At 35.1% G+C, this 17,783-nt stretch overlaps 1 protein-coding gene and 1 long non-coding RNA gene across 2 annotated transcripts in view; one reads left to right on the forward strand and one right to left on the reverse strand.

Moving 5' to 3' along the window:
• Nucleotides 1-17,783, reverse strand: part of LOC137651899 (uncharacterized) — a 528,980-nt gene that overhangs the window by 263,981 nt on the left and 247,216 nt on the right. The window lies entirely within an intron of this gene.
• Nucleotides 10,373-15,991, forward strand: LOC137652128 (uncharacterized). Its single transcript, XM_068385329.1, has 2 exons — nt 10,373-13,307; nt 15,657-15,991. Exons 1-2 carry the CDS (start codon nt 10,373-10,375, stop codon nt 15,989-15,991), a joined length of 3,270 nt encoding a protein of 1,089 aa, XP_068241430.1.

The following is a 17,783-nucleotide window of genomic DNA, read 5'->3' on the forward strand; positions in this document are numbered from 1 at the left end:
GAGTGTATCCATAAAATTCTTATAACTAGGACTACTTCTTGTCAAAAAAAAAAAAATCTAGCTAAGTTAATTTCCTCGCAGACCCTAAAATATCTCGAACGAATAAAAAAAAAAAACTAGTGTAATATTGTTCGGGATTAGGATCTCTACTACAGAGAAAAGTATGCCAAAATAAAGCCAATAAAAACTCCCCCTGAATTTCTAAGCCATTCTCCTATTAAGACAGTCCATTAGGTAGTGTTTTCAGATGTCACCAAAGGAATGTCGCCTTTAAGACCACCGACGCCACCACTATCTGTTGCAGCGGCCGAGCCAGAGGCGCGGGGCCAAGTTTGCACCTCCTGACTTCTATCAGCGTTCAACGTTGGTGCTAATATTTCTGACGAAATATAGAATATCATATATTACAAAATATTATATGACATAAATATTCTTTAAATAAGAAATAGTAATATATATATATATATATATATGTCTACACACAGTACATTATATATATATATATATATATATATTTGTGGATGTGTGTGTACACAATAAACACACATACACACACATATATATATATATGTATATATAAATGTGGGTACACAGTACACACACACACACACACACACATATATATATATATATATATATATGTATATATATATATATATATATATATAAAACCCTATTTGGAGGAGCAAAATGCTATAAGCCAAAGGGCCCAAACAGGGAAAAATAGCCCAGTAAGGAAAGGAAACAAGGAAATAATTAAACAAAAAGAGACGATTAAACAATCAAAATAAAATATTTCACGAACAGTTACAACATTAAATTAGATCCTTCACATACAAACTATAAAATCTAAAAAAAAAAAAGAGGAAGAGAAGCAAGATAGAACAGCATTCCCCGAGTGCACCCTCAAGCAAGAGAACTCTAATCAAAAACAGTGGAAGGCTATGGTACAGAGGCTCGGGCACTACTTAAGACTAGAGAACAATGGTTTGATTTTGGAGTATCCTCCTAGAAGAGCTGCTTACCATAGCTAAAGTCTCTCCTCTACCCTTACCAAAATGAAAGAAGTCAACCCTTTGAGAGAAGAAGAATTGTTTGGTAATCTCCGTATTGTCGGGTGTATGAGGACAAAAGAGAATCTGTAAAGAATAGGCCAGATTACTCGGTGTCTGTGTAAAGACAAAATGAGCCGTAACCAGAGATAGGGATATAATGTAGTGCTGTCTGACCAGTCACACGACCCAATAACTCCCTAGCGCTAGTATCTATAATACATATGTGTGTACGCTATACTGTATATATATATATATATATATATATCAGTATACTAAGTATGTAATAATAAAGTGATATACTAAATATAAAGAGTAGTCTCTTAATCAAAGCTCTGACAATCTGGATCTAGAAATGAATCATAAAATAATAATAAAAAAACAATTATATATTGGGTATTAGGATCTATAAATCAATCGAATAATAATAAAAAAGCAATTAATCTCTCTCGTGTCCATACATCACCTGAGACTAGGTAATGAATCAACCATAATAAGCAATATGCTGTGAAAGGTAATAGTATCAACCCATCATTGTTAAGTACAAGTTCCATCAACCAATACCGCCACTTATTATAATCATTCTAATAATAATTATCATTTTAATAATTCTAAAAATAATAACTTTAATAATTTTAATATTAATAATAATTTTATAATCTTAAAGATTTAAGGGGATTCCATGTTATTGCCCAGGATGTACACTGTTGAACACTGCTAAATGGTGCATATTTTTGAGAAAAAAACAAACGTTTGTATCAGGAACAAACTGCCAAATGATTTGAACAAACGTTTGTATCAGGAACAAACTGCTAATGATTTGAACAAACGTTTGTATCAGGAACAAACTGCAAATGACTTGAGCTTTGTGAAGCGTGAAGCGTTGCAAACGTTGTAGAACTGTCCAAAGTGAACATGAAATTGACGTCTCTAAATCATTAACATATGACAGATACAATTGGTAGTTACATCACTCATTCATTGTATCGAACATAACAAAAATTTTCCAGACTTCAAAATGTCTGTAATTACATTTACAGAGAGAGAGAGAGAGAGAGAGAGAGAGAGAGAGAGAGAGAGAGTGAGAGAGAGAGAGAGGAGGGGTTCTAATTTGTTATATCTATATACTCTCTACGAACGATCATCAAAGTTCAATAAAATTAGAAAGTGTTTGCCACTACGTACATTCAGAATAACCCATAAAGCCACAAATATCACTTCAGCAACAGTAACAACAAAAATAATAATAATGAAAGTATTAATCCACCCAAGACATACATCCAGTAGTTTAAAGGTCACTCATGAATGGCAGGGGCAAGGGACAGGAGAACGTCCTAGAAACTGACCAATATATATATATATATATAATATATATATATATATATATATATATATATATATTATATATATATATAAGAGAGAGAGAGAGAGAGAGAGAGAGAGAGAGAGACGGAGAGAGAGAGAGAGAGAGAGAGAGAGAGGTAAACATATATACATTTATAACCAATATATATATATATATATATATATATATATATAGTATATAATATATAGAGAGAGAGAGAGAGAGAGAGAGAGAGAGAGAGAGAGAGAGAGAGAGATACACATATATACATTTATATACACACATACACACACACACACACACACATATATATATATATATATATATATATATATATATATATATATATATATATATATATATATATATATATATATAGAACAATTAAACACACCCTTTTGCGTTGGTATATAAACCGTCACTCTCCACTGCATTCCTCATTTTTACTTTACATCCTGAAGAGGGTCGATGTTTATTGACCGAAATATATATTTATATTTCCTGTTTCTTTTATGGGCCTTTTTGAAAAAAAATATGTTAAACTGTTCGATTACAGTCATAGGTAAGATATATATATATATATATATATATATATATATATATATATATAATATATATATATATATATATATATATATATAATATATATATATATATTTATATATATATATATATATATTATATATATATATATATATATATCCAGAACCCAAGCCCATTTCTCTATCAAGCTAGGACCAGGGAGGGGCCAGGCAATGGCTGTTGATGACTCAGGAAGAAGACGTACAGGCTCCATCAAACACTCATCCCTAGCTCACAAGGATGGCATGGTTGCAGACACTACAATAAACTACAGAACTTGAGCGTACCATGAACAAAAATTCACTATTATCTACACCGTTACCAGCATTGTAAAGCTGGGGTTATGGCTCGCAGCAGTATGATCGAGGGATGGACTATCAGACATAAAATCTAATTCCTGTTTCATTCCCCAACTATATATTCTAAAAGAACCTCTTTAACAAATACCATCTCCTCTTTTAAGTTCCAACCGTTCCTAAGTTGTAGCCAAGCTCTACATGTGATCTTAGCCTTGTCTGTATGACTGATCAGGATCCATGAGCATTGTCTAGGTAACCTGACAAGTCTCTTAATTAGTATTGGTATTAGTACTGTTAATTTTAATACATATGCTCATTCATATAATTAGGACAGATTCCAACAACTAGACTATTTAATAACGCATTTAAAGTGCACGAAGTCCTTTATAGAAAAAAATAACCGAGTTAAACACAATATGAGAATAAAATTAGGTTATATTCTACTATTCATAGTTACTACCATGACAGGTAAAGGCAATTATAGTATCAAAAAATACTATTTTTAAGAAATGGAAAACTTCCATTTCTTCTTTCTGGAGAAAGTTTAACAATTTTAGTGAAATAAAATTAAAACTTTCAACAATAGGCATTGCTCGGGAAAACTTATGAACAATGCATAACTTTTCAACCCGCAATGAATAACATAATTTTCAACCGCAATTGAGAAGTGTACTCATATTCAAAGTTACCCAAAAAACTACGTAAAAAAAAGAAGAAGAAAAAATCCCAATTACGCTGGATGCTGAGTCTGGAATTATTTCATGGGTGACCAACTGAAAATAGCAGGTACTCCAGAAAAAGAAAATAGACACGAGGGACTACTTCCCGTGATGGAAGAGAATTGAACTTTCGAAATGAAAGAAATGTTTTCCTTGGACTCCTCGTAGATAAGGTACCAGTTGCTGCAAATAGCAATAATAACATCAACAACAATGATGAACTAGAGGAGTATTCTTAGAGCGCAGATCTCCACCACGGCAGCCTATTTCTCGACCTTGACTTTTAACCCTATGTATTAATTGGCGTTGATTTTCATATACTCACATATGAATCAAGTTTGAAGTCTCTATGACAACGATGTCCAAACTTATGGCTGATTATGGGAATTAGACATTTTGCTTGACCGTGACCTTGACTTTTAACGTTGACCTTCCAAAATTTAATAATTTTTTTTCGAGCTTTTAACATAGCAGTTAAATCCCTGCAAGTTTGATTAATCTACGATTAAAATTGTGGCCATGAAGCTGTTCTCAAACAAACACATACAAACAGGGGATAAAACATAACCTCCTTCCAACTTCGTTGATTGAGAATTTGCGAGTTTTAATGATCACACCAAGAACAATAAAAATAAAGAACATATATTTGTGAAGTACTACAAATCTACCAGCTAAAAGGCTGGTAAATCAACATAGCTATAATCACAAAACTAAAATTAATTTTGTTCATAATACCAATAAAAATAATATTACTTGCAGTTTTCAGTATAGCCCCATGTCAGTTGATGGCTAGATTATTAAGGCGTCTCCTCCTACCGGAGGTTTAAAGACCCATTTACGTGTAAATATATAAAGCCCCTGAAGGAATGGTGTTGTGGTGCTTGGCACCTGTGAGAGAGCATGTCACATATCTCCTCCTGAGAGAGAGAGAGAGAGAGAGAGAGAGAGAGAGAGAGAGAGAGAGATTAGCTATCTCGCGGTATCTATAACGGGCAGTAAACTGCGATATATATTAAGACTAAAGAGACGAGGTTTAATGAAGTGGCACACATTCTCTCTCTCCAGCTTTTTTTCCCCCGTAAATACAGCAAAAAATGGGATATACCAAAAGCCAGTCAGTTACAATGGCTGGGTTGTTTTTAGCACAAGAATAATGTTAAAATCGAAGTGACTACGGCTTTACTTAAAACTAATTACCAGTGTCATGGAGTAGACAAAACCACTAAAAATATATATATATTTTTACAGGGTAGAATGCCCTCTCTCTCTCTCTCTCTCTCTCTCTCTCTCTCTCTCTCTCTCTCTCTCTCTCTCTCTCTCTAATAAACACTTGGCGCACGTTTGCTACGTCCGTGGAGCTTACTCTCTCTCTCTCTCTCTCTCTCTCTCTCTCTCTCTCTCTCTCTCTCTCCTCTCTCCTCTCCCTCCTCTAATAAACACTTGGCGCACGTTTGCTACGTCCGTGGAGCTTACTCTCTCTCTCTCTCTCTCTCTCTCTCTCTCTCTGTCATTACCACTTGGCACACGTTTGCTACGTCTATGGAGCGCTCTCTCTCTCTCTCACTCATTCACTCACTCACTCACTCACTCTCTCTCTCTCTCTCTCTCTCTCTCTCTCTCACTTTCATTAACACTTGGCACACGTTTGCTACGTCTATGGAGCTCTCTCTCTCTCTCTCTCTCTCTCTCTCTCTCTCTCTCGTCCGTTTAGCTTTCTCAACTTCCCACCTACCGGTCTACACAGCTGTAAATTAATACCATTGTCGATTAAAAAAAGAAGAAAAAGAAAAATCAGCCTTAAAGACTTGATGAGATATCGGAAGACTACTAATAGGATATCTGTCTACAGACTCTCCGCTTGGACTAAGAACTTTTCAATCAATTATCCCCAACATTTATAAAATCGCGTCTCTGGTGCGTCTATCATTAGATTTATTTATCCACGTTGGCTACGTGAGGTTTCTTAACCAATTTTCAAACATTCCCCATGAACTCTTGATATAAGCACCATCCTCTTTTAAACCCTATCCATGCAGATTTCCTATCATTATGAAGAATAAATAAAGACATACATACATACATAAATAAATACACACACACACACACACACACACATATATATATATATATATATATATATATATATATATATATATATATATATATATATATATATATATATATATGTATGTATATATATACACAAATACACACACACAAACACACTTCCATACATTATTATTATTATTATTATTATTATTATTATTACTTGCTAAGCTACAACAGGGAAAATAGCTCAGTGAGGAAAAGGAACAAGGAAAAATAAAATATTTTAAGAAGAGCAACAATATTGAAATAAATATCACTTTATAAACTATAAAAACTTTAACAAAACAAGAGGAAGAGAAATAAGATATAAGATAGAACAGTGTGCCCGAGTGTACCCTCAAGCAAGAGAACTCTAACCCAAGACAGTGGAAGACCATGGTACAGAGGCTATGACACTACCCAAGATTAGAGAACAATGGTTTGATTTTGGAGTGTCCTTCTCGTAGAAGAGCTGCTCTTCTAATTTTGTTCGATATTCATTATTGTAAGGATTTGAAAGTTGTTCATGTTAAATATCATGAACAAATTTTGTATGTGGTGGAAATATTTTATACCTTCAACTTGAGATATCATTGGAAGAGGAAGGCTTCGTCGCCCATATATTATTTTGGTTTAATGTTCTAAGTACTTTTTCCTTATTCAGATTACACAATAATTCTTTCTACAAAGGCAATGCATCTGCAGTCTGATAGTCTTCGTTCTTTCAGGTCAGTTATGTAAATTTAAATAGATTTCATTCGTTCAAGTCGAATTATGTAGATTTAACTAGCATTTGTTATTTCATGTCAGTTACGTAAATTTAACTAGTTTTCGTTCGTTCATTCAGTTATTTACATAAGTGTAGCAGGTTTTCATTCGTTCAAGTCAATTTCGGAAATTTCACTATTTTTCGTAAAGTCAGGGTAGTTATGTAAAATTAACTAGTTTTTTATCAAATCAGTTATCTAATTTTAACTAGTTTTCGGTCGTTCAGGTCAATTTAACTAGTCTTTTTATCAGGTCAGTTATATAAATTAAAATACTGTAGTCTTTTTATCATGTCAGTTATATAAATTTAAATAGTCTTAATCAGTTCAGTTATGTAAATTTAACTAGTTTCCAGTCATTCAGTTCAATTTATGAATTCAACTAATGTCTCTTCTACCCTTAAAATGAGGAAAGTGGCCACTAAACAATTACAGTGCAGTAAGAATTGTTTGGTAATCTCAGTGTTGTCAGGTGTATGTATAGGCAAAGGGAAAATTAACCGTAACCAGAGAGAAAGATCCAATGTAGTACTATCTGGCCAGTCAAAAGACCCCATAACTCTCTAGTGGTAGTATCTCAACGGGTGGCTGGTGTATATATATATTTATAGATACATATATATATACATATATATATATATATATATATATATATATATATATATATATATATATATATATATATACCCAAAAATTTAATACGAAATTATTTCTTTTGGGTGAGTATACATTTATATATAGGAAAATACTTCTTCTCTTATCAAAATAAGATTGAATAATGGACCTCATACCTGTAGTTACTTCTGACACAGGAAAATCCTTCTCTACGTCAACAAGCCCACCAGCAACCAGTTCAAAATTTAACTTCACATGGAAGTTCAACCTTTCATTAAAGTGAACATTTTTAATGGACTTGTTTTATTCCTTCCATCGTACAATTTTCAAGATGTTGGGAATTCTGTTTAATTAATGTTGATAATTAATGTTGTTCCTTTTGTTGTTGCTACAGTATTTGGTTAGCAAATCATATATTCCTTTGTTTATTAATTTTCTTTCTGGGTAAACCTGTGTTACCCAGTGATAACTTATGCATTATTATTATAAATAATGGTAGTTTACGCTTGAAGGGAAACCCAGCATATTGTATATTTTCGTTTTGACGGTAAATCCTTTGAAGCGTGAACTACTAAACAACCCTTTCGGAACTATCTGCTGGTGGTCTTGTTTTTTCCAGTAATACGAATTCTAAAGGAAACATCGCCAGCAGAGAGAGGAGAGTTGAAAGAAGGTTTTCGTACTGGACGGACGGTGGGATATTACAGGTGTTATTGTATCCAGAGTTGGTCGAAGTCATATAATGGAAGAGTAACAGATACTCGCTTTTCTCCGCCATCCTGCACTTCTGACACAGGAAAATCCTTCTCTACGTCAACAAGCCCACCAGCAACCAGTTCAAAATTTAACTTCACATGGAAGTTCAACCTTTCATTAAAGTGAACATTTTTAATGGACTTGTTTTATTCCTTCCATCGTACAATTTTCAAGATGTTGGGAATTCTGTTTAATTAATGTTGATAATTAATGTTGTTCCTTTTGTTGTTGCTACAGTATTTGGTTAGCAAATCATATATTCCTTTGTTTATTAATTTTCTTTCTGGGTAAACCTGTGTTACCCAGTGATAACTTATGCATTATTATTATAAATAATGGTAGTTTACGCTTGAAGGGAAACCCAGCATATTGTATATTTTCGTTTTGACGGTAAATCCTTTGAAGCGTGAACTACTAAACAACCCTTTCGGAACTATCTGCTGGTGGTCTTGTTTTTTCCAGTAATACGAATTCTAAAGGAAACATCGCCAGCAGAGAGAGGAGAGTTGAAAGAAGGTTTTCGTACTGGACGGACGGTGGGATATTACAGGTGTTATTGTATCCAGAGTTGGTCGAAGTCATATAATGGAAGAGTAACAGATACTCGCTTTTCTCCGCCATCCTGCACAAGACTAGACCAGCCATAATCGTCGTGACATCAGGACACAATCTTCGCCAAATTTCGGAGGAATGGAATTGATAAGGTACGTCATTACGAAAGATATGCTGACTTCTAAGGTGATTCCCTGTCAATTTGTTTATCGTGTATAAATATTCCCTTGCTCGATTCCCAATTAATAAACCCTGTGGATTTTGTATTTAAACTATTCATAATTTATCACTGTTGTAACTTTGCGTGTTACCATATGAAAGTTTTTTGGATTAGAGGCAGTTTTTACTTAATTAGCCAATGTTATGTTATGTTTACTTTACGCCGAAGTTTTCGGATCATTGGGCCTTTCGTGGTTAGGTGGTTGCCACGTTAAATTTGAGGCAGAATAGGTAGGCTATATATTTTTCATTTCTCAGAATTCAATTTAATTGTAAAGTTAACTACTGAGTTTAGCGACTTGAGTGAAATAGCAGAGCTTGCGCTTTTACCTTAAACTCATTTTACTACAGTTATTGAATTGAGTGATTTAGCAAAACTTGCCTTTACCTTTTGAAAATAGTATTTCGTTTATGTCCTCAGGGTTTCTTGAAAAGCGAGGAGGGTAGGAGAAGGAAGACAGCATACCTGTAGTTACTTCTGACACAGGAAAATCCTTCTCTACGTCAACAAGCCCACCAGCAACCAGTTCAAAATTTAACTTCACATGGAAGTTCAACCTTTCATTAAAGTGAACATTTTTAATGGACTTGTTTTATTCCTTCCATCGTACAATTTTCAAGATGGCGCCCAACGTGGGGCTCGAGTAAGAAATTTGGTTGCTGGTTGGTCTCGTTGAGTGTAGGATTGGCGGAGAGAATGACGAAAGTACGAGAATTTTCGAATTTATCAGTGTTGAAATTTTGTTTATAATTTAAGTTGTCCTTGAATTTTACCTAGTTTATATTTTGGTTTTGGTATTGTCATGAAACTGTCAATTCTAGGACATTCTTATGTTAGAGATTTGGAGCTTAGGGTTAATAGCTCAACAATTGTGATTGAACAGACATCTTTTGATGTTCAGTTTCTTGGTTTTCCTGGTGCCACATTTAATTATTTTTTGAATAATCTAGCTCTCCTAGAAGATGTTTTCACGTATAACCCCGATTATTTGTTGGTAAGTTTAGGAGGTAATGATTTGAAGTCTCGTGTAGATTTGTCAGTGGTAAAGAATAATTGCAAAGAATTTTACAAGATTCTGAGATCCAGGTTACCAAGATCTTGTATAATTGCATCTCAAATTGAAATCCGATTTTATGAAAGGAGAAATCGGTTTGATAGCCCATGCGTGGAAGAATTCAAGTTAATGAGGCGTTATCTCAATAAATTTATTAACAAGTTGAGTTTCAAGAATTACTTGTTCAGAGTAGAGGGTCCAGATAGATTAGATAATAGAAGGTTATACAGGGACGCCGTACATTTAAACTCTGTTGGGTTAGATCTGTTCTATAGATTGATTTGTGATTGTCTGAAATATTGTTTTAATAACAATCAGCAAAGATGTCGGAATTATCGCTTTTGATAAATTCTCGGAAATACATCCGCAGTCAAGTGACTAAGAATGTCAATCGAATTGAAGATTGTAAATTGGGTTCAGAAGTTGAACGGCGATCACTTATCTCTAAATTTCATGGATTTGCTGAAGAGCTCAAGGTTTATAATTCTAAAATAGCTAAGTTATTATGGGCAGAAGAGGAAGATGAATCAAAATTGAATATTGAATTTGAAGCTTGTGAGAGCTACTTGGATAAAATAAACTTTTTTATAGCTACCCTTGAGGCTACTAAAGATTCAGTTCCTCCTCATTCTGTACTTGAAGAAGCTAGAAGCCTTTTGAAAAGCCCTACAGCTCCTTTACCAGCATTTAAAAGTGTAGAGGGAGAAAATATAGAGAAATTTCTTTCTGAATTTGAAGAGGTTATTAAAACCTTCAAGTACACTCAGAGAGACAAATTACTGCTGCTGAAGCAACAAGTGTCAGGTCGTGCATCCATACTACTCGATTCACTTGAAACAGACAAACAGACATATGAAGATGCAAAATTAATTTTAAGGTCTGCTTTAGCATCCCCTAGGTTTCAGAAGTTTACGTTAATAAAACAGTTGACAGATATGAAAATGCCTTACCAAACAGATCCATTTGCGTACGTTGGTCAGATGAAAAATTTCATGGAATCTGTTAAGTTGTTGAAAATGGAAGTGGACGATTTTTTGAACTATTTCTTTTGGAATGGCATGAACAGCATCTTCCAATCTCAGCTAGTAAATATTACCAATAAGACGAGGCCCTCCCTTTCAGAAATTAATGATAACATTTTTGAAGCATGTGAACGATATGCCATAGCATCTCAGAAAATTTATACAAAAGTTAAGAAGTTTCCCAAAACTTCAGAGACGGTTAATCTAGCCTCTAATGTGAATGTTGAAGGGCAGCCTACTAAGGCGAAATGCTCTTTATGTGCTTATGACAGAGCAACTGATGATCACCAAGTTTTCAAGTGCCCGGTTTATAATAGTAATAAGGCAAAGGTGGATAAGCTGAAAGAGATAGGAGGTTGCCTTAAGTGTGCCAGTTCGTCTCATTCTGCGGGTTTGTGCAAATTTAGACTTCATAAGAAATGCAGAGGTTGTAATGGCTGGCATTTCACCTTTCTCTGCATTAAAAAAGATTCCCCAAAAGAGGAGGTAGTCAATGCTAGAAGTCTCAATAAAAAGTCCAATTTAGTTAATGAGAAATCTGAAAAGGTTTCCACGGGGGTAGTATTTTCAGTGGATGCTCTTCAGTGCTATGGTAATAGATCTGCTCTACCAACTTTTACTTGTCAGCTAGAGGACCATACCCAAATAAGAGGTTTGCAAGACTCGGGCTGTCAGTGTAATTTTATTACAGACAGAGCGGTTAAGAAGATTCCTTTCAAAGTTTTGAGGAGAAATGTGAGTCTTACTGTTAATGGTTTTAACTCTGCTAAATCATATAATACAAAGGTTGTGGAACTGAATTTAAAATTTGGTCAGGAAATTTGCAAGGTGGAGGCCCTATGTGTACCTTATATAAATATAAATTTGAAGTTGCCACATTTGTTCAGGGTGGCAAGCCATTTCTCTGCTAAGGGCTACACCCTTGCAGACAAACAGTTGCTAAATAAAGGGGATGAGTTAAATAGTATAGATTTCATCCTAGGCACTAACTCTGCTCACTGCACTATGGCGTCAACAGTTAGGTTTGGACAGGATAGTCCTTCAGTATACTTTCAAACTTCTTTTGGAGTGATGCTTCTTGGTAATGTTGACACAATGTTAAAAAATATACATTGCCTTCCTGATTTAAATGCAGTTGAAACTTCCATTACTTGCAAGTCTGATGTTGCTCAGTTGGATGTAGGCTTTCTTGATTCCATTGGCCTTGGATTAGGTAAATTTAATGATGAATCTATATTGGAGCATGAGGAAATGGTGGTAGAAGCTAATTTTCTAGTTTTAAATGAGAACGGGGGCATAAATGAGCAAGCACTACAAAGGGCCACCGAGCAAATGTTGGAATATGACTGCAAAAGGATCCTTAATTATGATAAGGAAGAGAATGAGACATCTGTGGAACTCAATAATTCTCTAGTAAGATATGCACTTAACAATGCCACTGTTAATGAGGATGGAAGAATAGCAATGCCTCTGCTATGGAACAGTAAGGTGTCCCACTTACTTGGTAAAAATTATAAACTAGCTGAAGCAGTGTTAAAGTCAAATTTAAAGAAGCTTTGCAAAAGGGAGATGCATCTGAAACTCATGGATGAAGTCATTAAAGAACAAGAAAATTTAGGAATAATTGAAAAGATCCCAAACCTTAAGCATTACCTAACTGAACATCCTGAACATAGTTTTTTACCCCACATGGGGGTGTTTAAACTTGATCGAGAGACTACAAAATGCAGAGTAGTATTTCTATCAAACATATTTGAGGCGGACCCTAGAAAACCCATGACAGTAAGCCATAACCAGGCAATTCATCCAGGACCGTCGTTAAACCAAAAGTTAAGTTCAGCCTTACTTCACTTACGATTTGGTTCGAAGATATTTTGCTTTGATCTCAAAAAAGCTTTTAATCAGATAGCACTTAGACCTTCAGATCAGAAAAAATTACTTTTTCTTTGGGTTAGAAGTGTGAAGAAGAAAGATTTTTCCTTAGTTGGTTACAAGAATCTTAGATTGAGTTTTGGTTTAAGATGTAGCCCAACAATTTTGATGTTGAGTCTTTATAAGATACTGGTTTTGGATGTGGAGGATGATACTCAAGAGGTAAAAAATATGAAGAAATTGCTTTATCAGTTGTTTTATATGGATAATGGAGCTTATACCTGCAAAAATTCGGATGCCTTGGAATGGGCCTATACTCGGCTAACAAATATATTTGCTCCTTATAGAATAGAATTGCAACAAATTGTCACCAATGATGGGCCACTTCAAGAAGTCATTGACTCACACTGGGATCAAAATACACTAACAGAAGTTAAACTTTTAGGTTTGAAATGGAATAGGGAGTTGGATACCCTTTCAACTTTCCCCATTGTTTTGGAAGCTTCGGCAAGTACGAAGAGGTCCATCCTCAAGTCCATTGCTTCAAACTTTGATTTGTATAATATCAATGGTCCAGTATTTAATAGGGCAAGGATATTTATGCATGGTTTACAGTGTGATAAGTCATTAGGATGGGATGATATTTTACCTGCGGAAAAGCTAAAAGAATGGAAATGCATTGCAAGGCAAGCTAATTCTACGCCTGAAATTGTTGTTCAAAGATTTGTTGGGGAAAGAGATGGACAATACAGACTTCTTGCTTGTGTAGATGCTAGCAGTATGATATATGGAGCTGTTCTGTATATAGAGAACATTGATACTGGCCAAACAAATTTTTTATTAGCCAAAAACAGGCTGATAAACAGACAGTCTAATACTAAGTCCATCCCTTCCCTGGAGTTACAAGCCATTTGCTTGGGTGTGGAGTTGTTAATTGATTTGTATAAAGATTTAGGAGGGCCTGATTGCCTCGTTCCAATTGCAATAAAAAGTTTGGATTTGTACTCTGATAGTTTGGTAGCTCTTTCTTGGATCAATTCATATTCCTATAAACTGGATAAGATGCAGAAAAGGTCTGTATTTGTTCTTAACAGGCTACAGCAAATAGATAAGTTATGTGAAACGTTTCCTGTTAATTTTACTTTCATCACTGGAACTGCCAATCCTGGAGACTGCATAACAAGAACCTTGTCCTATAAACAGTTAATTAATACAAACTATTTTTCCGGACCTCAACCTGATATCCACCAGTCTATTGTCAGTCAAGATATTTTGAGAGTTACAGTTCCTAACCCTAGGGCTACCCTTGACTTCAAAGAGGAGAATGTTTTAAGTAATATTTGTGCACAAGACCTTAGGGAGGACGTTGCTGAGCATCTAGTTTCTCCAAACAGATACTCTAGTTTCTCTCTCATGGTTAAAGTGCAAGCCAGGGTTGCCCAGTGTTTTGCCAAATGGAAAGCTACAGTTACAGCTAGAAAACTGAAGGTTCCCGTTGAATCTAATGATACAGGATTTTATGTGAAAGCTCTGAAGATGATCATATTGAAAGAACAAAAAATTCAGTTTCCTAGTGTGTTGGAGTATTTTGCATCCAATTCTAAACTTCTTAAGGATATACCTAATTTGGTAAGACAGTTGAATGTTTACCCAGATAAAGATGGAATTCTCAGAGTCAAAAGCAAGTTTGACAGGTGGAAAGGTAAACAGAGGTGTTGCTTCCCAATCTTGCTGTTTAACAGAAGTTCCTTGACAGAACTGATAATCAGGAGTCTTCATATAAAACTCAAGCATGCTGGTTATTATTCTGTTCTGAATGAGCTACGCAAGAAGTTCTGGATACCACAGTGTTTTTCAGCTGTTAAAAGAGTGGTTAAAGATTGTGTCATCTGTAAAAGGTACAAGGAGCATACCATTCGGTTAAATCAGTCCCCTTACCGGGAGTTTAGGATGGATCCTTCCCAGATTCCCTTCAGTTATGTATATATTGATTATTTTGGACCATATTTTGTAAAGCAACAGGGTAGTAAGGTGAAGGTTTGGATTCTGTGTATGAGCTGTATGTATACAAGGGCCATTAATTTGAAATTATGCTTGGATTTGACAGTCAAGGAATTTTTGAGATCATTCACTCTACATACCTTTGAACATGGTTTACCACAATTTGTAGTAAGCGATTTGGGGACACAACTTGTTGCCGGGGCTAATGTTATTGCAGATTTTTTAAAAGATCCTGATACTCAGTCATACTTTGAAGAAAATGGAATTAAACCTATTGAATTTGAAAATTATTACAAGGGTTGTAGCCAAATGGGTTCTTTAGTGGAAATTTGCATAAAAATGGTAAAACATCTAATTAACAAATCCATTAAAACAAATGTGTTAGACATAAGGGATATGGCCTTTCTTATATCTCAGGCAACTCATCTTATAAATCGTCGTCCCATTGCCTTTAAGGATGGTTTAAGGGATGTGCCTGATGAATCTGTACCTAGCCCAATAACTCCAGAAATTTTAATACATGGCTACGAGTTAACCTCTGTTAACATTATACCCGAATTGCAGTGTGATCCTGAATTAGATGGGGAGTATGACTTGAAAGATTCACCCTCAAGAATAATTGAGGACACTTACAGCAAGCTGAGGAAGGTAAGAGAGACCTTGATTAGAATTTATCATTCTGAATTTTTGACGACATTGATAAATCAAGCAGTTGATAAGACTGACAGATACAAGCCTGTTACCCATAAAATCATTGAAGCTGGAGACATTGTTTTGCTGAAGGATCCTCATACTAAGGCCTTAAATTATCCACTTGGGATTGTTAAGGGGGTGGTAAAGAATGACCTTGGAGAGGTGACCAATGCTCAGATTTTGAAAGGGAAGTCTGGTGAAGTTGTGAAAAGACATGTTACCAGCCTTATACCCTTGCTCAGGGATAAAGGTTGTATTAGTGGCATTGCTCCCTCTGTGAGACCAAAGAAAACTATAGCAGTGGACTCTAATTATAGGTATCCAAAGAGAGCAGCTGCCGTTGCTTCAGGATGAAGGACTAAGGAGATGCTCCTAGAATAAATCAAGAACTTCCTCAGATTTTCAAAGCCTAGAAAATCAGAGCCCCTTCCCTGGAGTGTTGGGAATTCTGTTTAATTAATGTTGATAATTAATGTTGTTCCTTTTGTTGTTGCTACAGTATTTGGTTAGCAAATCATATATTCCTTTGTTTATTAATTTTCTTTCTGGGTAAACCTGTGTTACCCAGTGATAACTTATGCATTATTATTATAAATAATGGTAGTTTACGCTTGAAGGGAAACCCAGCATATTGTATATTTTCGTTTTGACGGTAAATCCTTTGAAGCGTGAACTACTAAACAACCCTTTCGGAACTATCTGCTGGTGGTCTTGTTTTTTCCAGTAATACGAATTCTAAAGGAAACATCGCCAGCAGAGAGAGGAGAGTTGAAAGAAGGTTTTCGTACTGGACGGACGGTGGGATATTACAGGTGTTATTGTATCCAGAGTTGGTCGAAGTCATATAATGGAAGAGTAACAGATACTCGCTTTTCTCCGCCATCCTGCACAAGACTAGACCAGCCATAATCGTCGTGACATCAGGACACAATCTTCGCCAAATTTCGGAGGAATGGAATTGATAAGGTACGTCATTACGAAAGATATGCTGACTTCTAAGGTGATTCCCTGTCAATTTGTTTATCGTGTATAAATATTCCCTTGCTCGATTCCCAATTAATAAACCCTGTGGATTTTGTATTTAAACTATTCATAATTTATCACTGTTGTAACTTTGCGTGTTACCATATGAAAGTTTTTTGGATTAGAGGCAGTTTTTACTTAATTAGCCAATGTTATGTTATGTTTACTTTACGCCGAAGTTTTCGGATCATTGGGCCTTTCGTGGTTAGGTGGTTGCCACGTTAAATTTGAGGCAGAATAGGTAGGCTATATATTTTTCATTTCTCAGAATTCAATTTAATTGTAAAGTTAACTACTGAGTTTAGCGACTTGAGTGAAATAGCAGAGCTTGCGCTTTTACCTTAAACTCATTTTACTACAGTTATTGAATTGAGTGATTTAGCAAAACTTGCCTTTACCTTTTGAAAATAGTATTTCGTTTATGTCCTCAGGGTTTCTTGAAAAGCGAGGAGGGTAGGAGAAGGAAGACAGCATACCTGTAGTTACTTCTGACACAGGAAAATCCTTCTCTACGTCAACAAGCCCACCAGCAACCAGTTCAAAATTTAACTTCACATGGAAGTTCAACCTTTCATTAAAGTGAACATTTTTAATGGACTTGTTTTATTCCTTCCATCGTACAATTTTCAAGATGATTTGAAGTCTCGTGTAGATTTGTCAGTGGTAAAGAATAATTGCAAAGAATTTTACAAGATTCTGAGATCCAGGTTACCAAGATCTTGTATAATTGCATCTCAAATTGAAATCCGATTTTATGAAAGGAGAAATCGGTTTGATAGCCCATGCGTGGAAGAATTCAAGTTAATGAGGCGTTATCTCAATAAATTTATTAACAAGTTGAGTTTCAAGAATTACTTGTTCAGAGTAGAGGGTCCAGGTAGATTAGATAATAGAAGGTTATACAGGGACGCCGCACATTTAAACTCGGTTGGGTTAGATCTGCTCTATAGATTGATTTGTGATTGTCTGAAATATTGTTTTAATAGCAATCAGCAAAGATGTCAGAATTATCGCTTTTGATAAATTCTCGGAAATACATCCGCAGTCAAGTGGCTAAGAATGTCAATCGAATTGAAGATTGTAAATTGGGTTCAGAAGTTGAACGGCGATCACTTATCTCTAA

Source organism: Palaemon carinicauda, chromosome 13 (genome assembly GCF_036898095.1).
Source record: "Palaemon carinicauda isolate YSFRI2023 chromosome 13, ASM3689809v2, whole genome shotgun sequence".
In the NCBI taxonomy this organism is placed as follows: domain Eukaryota; kingdom Metazoa; phylum Arthropoda; class Malacostraca; order Decapoda; family Palaemonidae; genus Palaemon; species Palaemon carinicauda.

Excerpts from the sequence above, each read along its gene's own strand:
- LOC137652128 (XM_068385329.1), top strand. The coding sequence starts at position 10,373 with ATGTCGGAATTATCGCTTTTGATAAATTCTCGGAAATACATCCGCAGT. Across the intron at positions 13,308-15,656 it reads TAGAATAGAATTGCAACAAA|TTGATAAGACTGACAGATAC; the intron begins TTGTCACCAATG and ends TAAATCAAGCAG.